At 34.4% G+C, this 9,822-nt stretch overlaps 1 protein-coding gene across 1 annotated transcript; it reads right to left on the bottom strand.

Annotated features, from left to right (window-relative positions):
- Positions 1–8,018: 8,018 nt before the first annotated feature.
- LOC131655285 (3-oxo-Delta(4,5)-steroid 5-beta-reductase-like) lies at positions 8,019–9,614 on the bottom strand. Its single transcript, XM_058925177.1, has 2 exons — positions 9,456–9,614; positions 8,019–9,374 (listed from the first exon to the last, which is right to left on the bottom strand). Exons 1-2 carry the CDS (start codon positions 9,492–9,494, stop codon positions 8,244–8,246), a joined length of 1,170 nt encoding a protein of 389 aa, XP_058781160.1. The 5' UTR covers positions 9,495–9,614; the 3' UTR covers positions 8,019–8,243.
- Positions 9,615–9,822: the final 208 nt, after the last annotated feature.

Here is a 9,822-nt window from a genome sequence, read left to right as displayed (position 1 = left end):
ATAGTTGGAAATTAGAGGTTTATGTGTCATACAAGTCAAAGTATATCTTATGGTGTTGGATTTATTATTAGATTTATGAATAAATCAATGACATCATAAATATATTTTTATATAAAAAAATGGGAGAAATTGGATCGAACTCTATTGGATATGCCGTCGAAGTATGTTCACATGCTGATGTCGAAGACCTACATGCTATAGTCGAAGTATGCTCTAGTATGTGAGTGTTGAAATGCTAGGGTTGTTAGTATTTTAAATTGGGCCTGTTTGTTATGTCCAATTGTTTAAGTTAGCTTGTACCCTAAGTTAGCTTGTAATGATTACTTGTGAAAAAAACCCATTAGTTTAGGTTTATTATAAATAGCATACTAGTTTCTCATCATTGCACACTGCAAATCCTAACTAGGGTGAGAGAAGTTATTTGTTATTCTGAAACACTTGTAATCTTGTTTCAAAGAGAAAATAAAGCATAACAATTTATAATAAATTTCATTGTGTTCTTATTGCCTCCCTTTTTCTTACCCTTGTGGTTTTCTTTACAAGAAATTAAACTTATTATACTTTGTTTTTGGCATCAATTTCACAACAAATTGGTGCGGTGAGCATGGAGAAGATATCGTAAACAAAGTATGAGATTGAAAAATTCACCGAAGTGAACGATTCCAGTCTGTGGCACTTGAAGATGAAAGCCCTACTGATCCAACAGGGTTGCTTGGAAGCGTTGAAGGGAGCGACAACTATGGACGTTGCATTAATGTAAAAAGAAAAGACGACCATGATAGAGAAAGCCCACAACGGAATCTTATTGAGCCTTGGTGATAAGGTTCTTCGATAGGTATCAAAGGAGACGATGACATCAGGGTTATGGGTGAAACTGGAAAGTTTGTACATGACCAAACCGTTGGTAAATCGAATCTACTTGAAGCAAGATTTGTATTTATTCGAGATGATTGAAGACATAGTGTCGGGTGAGCAGTTGGATTTGCTCAACAAGCTGATTCTTGATCTTAAAAAAACCTATTAGTTTAGTATGTTAGGTTTATTATAAATAGCATACTAGTCTCTCATTAATGCACACTGCAAATTCTAATTAGTGTGAGAGAGGTTATTTGTTATTCTGTAACACTTGTAATCTTGTTTCAAAGAGAAAGTAAAGAATAACAGTTTATAACCAATTTTATTGTGTTCTTATTGCCTCCCTTTTTCTTACCCTTATGGGTTTATTTACAAAAAAGTAAATATATTATACTTTGTTCTTGCCATCGATTTCACAATAAAAAATAATTATGATATATGTCAAATGAACTATTGATATGGAGGCTTTGTTCATTGCATGTCAAAATGAAGAAGTGAAGAAGGTGTGTGGTTATCTAAGACTATGTACAATTGTTTACATATTCAACACACTCATTTTTACTTTTTACTCTCCACATTATCTTCTTTCTCTTCCACTTAATAATTCAACACTCATTCATCTTTTATTCACTATAATGATTTTGATTAATAAAATTCAACACTCTACTCCACCACTTTTATTTCATATTCTTATTTTCTTTTATGTTTTTGTTTTTGTGATTATATATTAATAACAATTATCGATTGAAATTAAATTAAAATAATTACAAGTTAAATAATTTATTTTAATTTTTTTTCTAATCTAATAACTTATTTGAATTCCCCCCTAATTTTATATTCTTAAAATGCAATATAAAATGGTTATACAAAAATGGTTATTAGTAGAATTTTAGGTATTAAAAGGGTTATTGTTGGGATCCATTTCACTAAAAAGATGTTTAGAGCTATAAACATGAGTTTATTATAGGCTAAATAAAAAATTTAGAGGGAAAACAATCGATTTTTTTCTGTGCCCAAATCAAATGAACCAAGTCTCTATTAATAGACAAAATAAATAAATTTTGGTGAAATAAAAACTAAAAAAATAAGTTGATTTACTATGAAATAATTGACCGTAGATAATTAGGATGAGATAAAAATCTGAAAAATCACAATAGCCAATAAGATTTTGCCTAGTGTTTTACACAACCCCCACTCTCTCCTCTTTCAACCTGTAGAATCTTTTCGATACCAAATAATCCACCTCGCTTTTAACACTTCATTCAAAATCTCATTACAACCATTCAACTACTTAATAATTTTTTCAACTATCCTATTGTAAAATGGTCTAACTTAGACCAGATTAGAGATAGAAGTGACAAGAAAAATACAACAATATGTGTTATTGTTGAAGCAAGCATAGCGGCAAGCAACAAAAGATTTGGAAATATTCGTCCGGGAATTATCGTCCACAGAGATGGAGAGATGCCATTCAATAGTTTATATTATTTCGAGCTTGGGTTTGAATGAACGAAAAGTAAACAAAGATATAGACAGGAAAAATAAACACATTCTTAGAAGAGAAATAAGTTATCAGGCATGCAAATATACTCACTCTTCACAAACATAAACTTACCGACCCATTATACTCAACCTACGATACTCATATGTGTTATCACGTATCTCTCACATAAGCGTCCATCTCTGGAGCACAAACGAGATCATCTCACAAATAAGGTTACCTCTAATGCAAAGCTGCGAGAACATCCGTATTCTCGTGTCGACAATCTTTCGTGCGCTGCTCAAACACAAAAGCATTACGTACAGATACAAACAGTGAATACGAGATCATCTCGCAACTAAGGTTATCTCTAACGCAAAGCTGCGAGAAAATACGTATTCTCGCGTCGGCAATCTCTCGCGCGCCGCTCAAACACAAAAGCATTACGTACAGATACAAAAAGTGAATACGAGATCATCTCACAACTAAGGTTATCTCTAACGCAAAGTTGTGAGAACATCCATATTCTCGCGTCGGCAATCTCTCGCGCTCCGCTCAAACACAAAAGCATTACGTACAGATACAAACAGTGAATACGAGATCATCTCACAACTAAAGTTATCTCTAACGCAAAGCTGCGAGAACATCCATATTCTCGCGTCGACAATCTCTCGCGCGCCGCTCAAACACAAAAGCATTACGTACAAATGCAAATAGTGAATGCTAGCTCTAAATCTATCTCTAGAGTTCATAACCAACAGATTGTCATCCTAGATAAAGATTCAAGCAGTTTATCTCTAAAGCAACCTAAATCCCCAGCACAGAGCAAAAATCCAGGATAATATCAACACAGATATGTAAAGCAAGTTAAATACAACATTATAATCGGTAAATATACATAAGATTCGAGTAACTATACAAACAAACCCAACACAAAGAAATACACAGAGAATAGAAGAGATAAACCAAACATCTCACGGGTTGTCAGCTCCGATTGATGAGAAATCCACCTCCGATCATCCAAGTGCATGTCCTGATGTTGTTTTTTAAGCTAATCCTACTCTAAGAATGAATTTGATGGAGTTGGGACCAAAACTTCTCCCAAAATCATAACCTAAATGGTTCAAATGGAAGAAATATAAACACAATTCTGCGCAGGTTCGTTAAGCGGGCTACCTTCGCTAAGCGGACTACACTTATCCCAAATTATAAGTCACTTTACAATCACAATACATCCTTAATGATTTTTTTTTGCCTAATATACCCTATTTTATTTATTTCTCTTTCTTTTTTCAATTCTTTTAATTTCGCTTTCCAATATAATTATTGATGAACATTTTTGTAAAGTCGTACATCTTTTGGCTTTTCCATAAAGTAATAATTGTGTTTCTTAATTCTCGTGAATGTCCAGAACATTAGGGGTGGACAAAAATCCACCAATCGTTACTATCCGACCGACCCATTCAATCTGAAGCATTTCAGTCGGGTCAAAATCGGGTTTTTGGATCAAACGGATGAAGCATCCGGTCTAGAGTGGATAATGACAGTTCGGTTGATTAAATTGAATCCAATCAAAACCGAATCCGACCGGATTAGTAGTGTTACTTATATTATTTTATTTGATATTTTACTGGGCTGGACTGACTTGTTTAGAAAGCCCGTCTATCTGCTTTTTTTAATGTGCACAGCAGAGAAATAAACATGTGTATATTTTTTAATGAATTTTTTATTGTACGATTCATTTGCTAAAATAATATTAATTAGACACAATCATTAGAATTAAAATCAAAATGCTAAATATATATTAGTTAAAATAGTTTTAGTGAATTTACCTAAATATAATAATTTTATTATTTTCTTAAACTAATAGAGTTTTATTAAGAGAGCACTTTTTTTTTTTTAAAGTTTGTGTTATACATCTTACTAAAAATAATATTAATTAAACATGATTAGTATAATAAAAATTAAGATGATCTATAACATTTTCAATATGCTTTTAACATTTTACTTTTTGCTTCCCTCCACATATGTCACACCGTCTTTTTTATTGGGCTAAATGTATATGTATTTTATGAAGTTTTATGAAGTTTTTCGATATACGTCCTCCGAAAAAATAATTTGCTCTTTTGAACAAAACATGTCGTTATTGCGGGACACTCTCTCTCTCTCTCTCTCTCTCTCTCTCTCTCTCTCTCTTATTTTTTTTATTTGTATTGTTGTGTCAATTTAAATTAAAGTGTTACAGAGCTGATAAGGTTATGGGACATCTGCTACGTTGCCCCAAATACGGTTGTGTCGACAATGCGATGCAGGACAAAGTTGCCCCAAACAAAAGACTTCTTATATGGCTGTCAACGTGTTGTGTTTTGTGGAACGCACGAAATGCTCTCTTTTTAAAAAACGAACAGCACAATGTGGACGCCATTACGATTAGCGCGAAAACAATTTCTTAGTTCTGGAACGTTATGGGGATGAAATCCAACGGTTGTAGAAATTTCTATCTATTTAATTTTTTTTATTTGTATTGTTGTGTCAATTTAAATTAAAGTGTTACAGAGCTAATACGGTTGTGGAACATCTGCTACGTTGCCCCAAATATAGTTGTGTCGATAATGCGATGCAGGACAAAGTTGGCCCAAATAAAATACTTCTTATATGGCTGTCAAAGTGTTGGGTTCTGTGGAACACACAAAATGCTCTTGTTTTCAAAAACGAACAGCACAATGTGGACGACATTACAGTTAGCGCGAAAACAATTTCTTGGTTCTGGCACGTTATGGGGTTGAAATCCAACGGTTGTAGAAATTTATATCTTTGGTGTCAAAATCCAACAAATTTCCTGAATATTTCGTAATTGCTTTGTACTCGGGTCGGTACCCCTTGTACTCTTTTTAATGATACAATCCATTGCCTATAAAAAAAATTAAAAGTGTTACAGGATATTTTAATAGGAAGATAATTAAAATAATCAGTGGTTTTAGTTATAAGAGTATTTGTTGCAAAAATAAAAGGTCCATTCTATATTTTCCACTGTTTGTTTATAATTGGAGAAGTAATATTAAGAAGCATAAATATTTTTTGAAAGACTGTCATCAATTTTAATTACACATGAAACAAATAAACAAATATGTGCTAACGGTTAATATAATACTCCACAGTGTTTAATATAGAACATATATTTTATAGATTTAAATTTGAAAAAGAAAAATAGTAAAAATAAATGGATGAATGTAAAAGCTGTGAAGAATCCATAAAGAACTTTGTTCTGGCTTTAAACGGGACCCCCGCTAATGGATGGTGGGATTGGTCCTTTTTGGATTAGTCGGTCGCAAGGCCGGAAACCAAGATTTCAAAAAAAAAAAAACACAGTGAATCTTATTTCTCTTTGTTTCTTCTCTGCTTCCTCTCACAATTACAACTTCTCAAACTCAACCATTAACATAATTCTAACTCACAATATCGAAGGAGTGGCCCAAGATATATCTCAACCATTCGATATTCAAACTCAATCATTCACAAAGTTCTTTATATTTTTTCATTTTTGTCTCCTTGAGTATATGTTTTGAGGTAGAGTTTCATATTCTGCTTTTTAGGTTTCTTTTTTCTTAAATATGAGTAAAGTTTATTTGTTGTTTAGGGCTTACTTTTGTTGTAAAGACCGTTGAGTTTGAGGTTAGTTTTCAGAGTAAAAAGTAGACATGGCAATAAAACCCAGACCCACGGGTACCCACCCGAACCCGCCCCGAAGTTGACGGGGAAAACCCGCTTTGACTGGGTTTGGGTTCGGGTTTAAGTTTTCCCCGATTAGAAAACATGGGGATGGGTCGGGTAATGGGGACACTAGTACCCACCCCGAACCCGCCCCGTTTATTTCAATATGTACATTATTATTTATATTTCATAATTTATATTATTAAATATGTGGTTAATGTTTTAATAATTTGATTTGTATTTATTATTTTAAATATTTGAAATATATGTATGAAATTTTTTGAGATTGTTTTATTTTGTTATTTATAATGTAATTTGATTTTTGAAAAAGTAAATATTTTTATTAGAAAAATTGATTTTACGAAATACATGGTGGCGGGGCGGGGATACCCGAACCCGTTAAGGACGGGTTTGGGTTTTAATTCCCCATCCCCGTTTGGGTTTGGGGCGGGTAACGGGGATTGATTGGGGATTCGGGTTTGGGTTTGGGGAAGGTAAAAACCGTCCCCAACCCGCCCCGTTGCCATGCCTAGTAAAAAGGGTTGAGTTTGAGGGGAGAATTTTGTAAGATTTGGTTTTATTTTATGCATTGTTTTGTTTGGATTACTTTGTATTAGGATTGTTTTGAAGAATGTTTGGATTACTTATGTTTAGGCTCACTATTAAGTTGTTGTTGTTTGATTTTATGCAGGGCTCTGGTGTAATATTAATTTGTTGTTTGGATGTATTTAAGTAATTTTATTCAATATTAAAATTTATAGATCTGGCCCCAGTGTAATAAAATTTGTAGATCTGGCCCTGATGTAAGTAGATTTGGCCCTAATGTAATATTGATTTGTTGTTTAGGTGTATTTAAGTAATTTTACACAATATTAAAATTTATAGGCCCTGGTTGCCCTGGTGTAATATTGATTTGTTGTTTGGATGTATTTAAGTAATTTTACTCAATATCAAAATGTGTAGATCTGGCCCTATTTGAAAACATAAGACAGCAAGACAATTTGATACATTCATAAATTTTGACTCTGTGATTTTTAATGAATAAAACTCTGAATCGCAAAATTTTATAAATTAAAATGAATAAATAAATTAATGATTATTTATTTGGTCCATAAATATTACCGAATTTTAATATTTGGAATGGAAGAAACAAAAAACTGAACCATCCTTAGTCCAATGTGTAAAAAAAACTGGATTGATTTTTAATACTCAGTATTCTTAAAATCCGAAAAAACCGAAATATTAAACCATAGTAAATCGAATCTGGGAAAAATTGAATCCGAAAAAACCAATTATTAAACTGGTTGAAATTGGACCTATATTTCTAAACTGAGGATTGGGCCAGTTTGAGATTTTGGATCCAAAACCGAACTGGCCGACCGGTTGTCCACCCGTACAAAACATATTATAAGGGATAGTACTTGTCAAGCACAATGGTTGTACAAGCTACTGCAAAAATTGAATTTAAAGGAAGAAGGAAATGCGAGACAGTTAGTTGACAACAAATTTACAAAAGGAAAAAGGAAATGCTCAAAGATTACACACATTGAAATTATGTTCTATTTCCTTCGGGACCATGAAATTTGAGTTGGAGTATTGTAAATTAGAGAAATGACTAACATTTTTATTGACTAAACCATTGAAGATCAGACACATTTGTAGAGTTTAGAAATAGATTCTGAATGAAGACATTAACTATCTTGAACTAGAAAGTGTACTAGTATGTAGTTTCAAGTTAGTTAAGTGTGTGAAAAGCCAATTAGTTGAAAAAACAGTATCATTGTAGTGTTAGTTAAAGAAGTTGATACGTGTACAAATACACTAGTGCATGTGTAATTCATCATATATGTAACCATCAATAAAATTCCTTGGACTCTTTATCATTCCTATTCTCCCACAATTTCTCAAAAAAGTCTTGAATGTTATTTAACAAAAAGCAATTGTTTTATCAACTATTTCTTCAAAACGCCAATTATTTAAAAATATTAGTATATGTTTGGTAACGCGTTTTCTTTAGCAAAATCACATCTGCAGTGGCATTTTGGTAGTTATTTGGGACCTTTGATGCAAAAGCTACACATAGTAGCTTCTCTAAAATCAAATCTGCGGCAAATCCAACGCTCCACCAAACATACGCTTAGTACATCAATGAAACAGGACACACAGTAAGAGAAAGCAGAGCCACAATATACATGATTTACGGAACAATCTTATAAGCTCTAGTTTTATCTATCCAATTAATAAGAGAATTCTTGCTATTTCTGAATCCCAAAAACCCATGCTCTTTCGCCTTGTTCATGCTATCCACAACATTTTCCATTCCAAAACTAGCATCTGCAATCCACCATTCACCAACTTCTTCCACCTTCGTAGCTTCAAGCTCATTCTCCTTCACAATCTCATCCCAAACAGGACCCTTATCCTTCATCATTTCCGACAACTTCAAACGAGGACCCTCCTCATATCCGTACTCCTCAATCTCAAACTCTTCCGCCAAAACCTTCCATAACTGCTTCCACCTGAACACATCACCGTTGCTGCAGTTGAATGCTTCGTTCTTAGCATATGGATCCACCGCTGCCCAAATGTGTTGCTCTGCAATCAAATCCGCATCAGAGGCCATATAGTAACTCTCCCAAGCTTCCTTTGTTCCGGGAAATCTCAACGGAACACCTTCATGCTTGCACATTGCAGCGTAAACGCAAAGAGTGCCAACAATATTCATCAAACTGTAAGGTGAGAAACCAAAGATGAGAAGAGGTCTATGAACAGACCAACTCAAACCCTCTTTCTTTTGTGTTTCTTCAAACAAGATATCTTCCTGAGTGTAATAGAAATTCTGTATATCCAAACGCGGTAGATCCTCGGTGTACGGGGCCTCGTGGCTATTAATCTTCCCGATCAGATCGAACGGTCCTAAATAATGCTTTCCGCCAGTCTGGAGGGTTACATGACGGAGATTCGGAGCGCTTGGGATAACGGACTGGAGGACGTTCTTTAACATAGCCCCGTTAACTTCACAGTTTTCTTCCTCGGTGGGACGGCTAGTCCAACAGACGTAGAAGATGTGAGTGACGTCCGTGAGAATGGAGAGTTTGGCCTGGGTGTCGTTTTGATCGGTGATGTCGCATTGAATGTATTCTATGGGGTGATCGGCATTCCAGGAAGGCCGTGGCCTTCTTGCAACCCCGTAGACTTTCCATCTTCCACCTGGTGTGTCTGGCAGAGGTAGAATTTCGGCGAGGCTGTTGCCAACTATGCCAGTCACGCCGATCACCAACGCTACGTTCTGAAAGCTTTGCTGTGCTTCAACTTCCTCCAATGTTTTCTGCATAGAGTAATTATTAAGAATGAAAAAAAGAAGAATAAATGGAGATTGACATGGAGATAGGATAGTGGAGGAGGTTACCTTGGCAGCACCGATAGCTCCGGACCACCACCAGCTCATGTCTCAGATTGAAAGATCAAATGAATGTGAAGAGATGCAAAGGACAGCAGAGATGAAAATAATGGTACGTTGAGAAAGGCTCATTCAGTACTGTATTTTAGAATATGTATATTTGTTGGCATTATTGAACTTGTGGCTGAATCTGAATCACATGATAATTGCAGACTATGACATTCCATCTACTAACATGTGTTTAGTCTACGGTAGTTTCTAGCAAAATTATTATCTTTCTGACTATTTTACTGAGAAAAAAGTTTATATATGAGACAAACTCTTTCTGAATTGCAGTATTCATGACAGTTAAATCGTGGAGAGCTGTTTCTGATTG

The sequence above is a fragment of the Vicia villosa genome, linkage group LG3 (assembly GCF_029867415.1).
Source record: "Vicia villosa cultivar HV-30 ecotype Madison, WI linkage group LG3, Vvil1.0, whole genome shotgun sequence".
Classification (NCBI taxonomy): Eukaryota; Viridiplantae; Streptophyta; class Magnoliopsida; order Fabales; family Fabaceae; genus Vicia; species Vicia villosa.
This window is presented reverse-complemented; position numbering and strand designations above follow the sequence as displayed.

Coding starts and splice junctions, on each gene's coding strand:
- LOC131655285 (XM_058925177.1), bottom strand. CDS start 9,494: ATGAGCTGGTGGTGGTCCGGAGCTATCGGTGCTGCCAAG. Junction 9,375..9,455: donor GAGCTATCGGTGCTGCCAAG/GTAACCTCCTCC, acceptor TACTCTATGCAG/AAAACATTGGAGGAAGTTGA.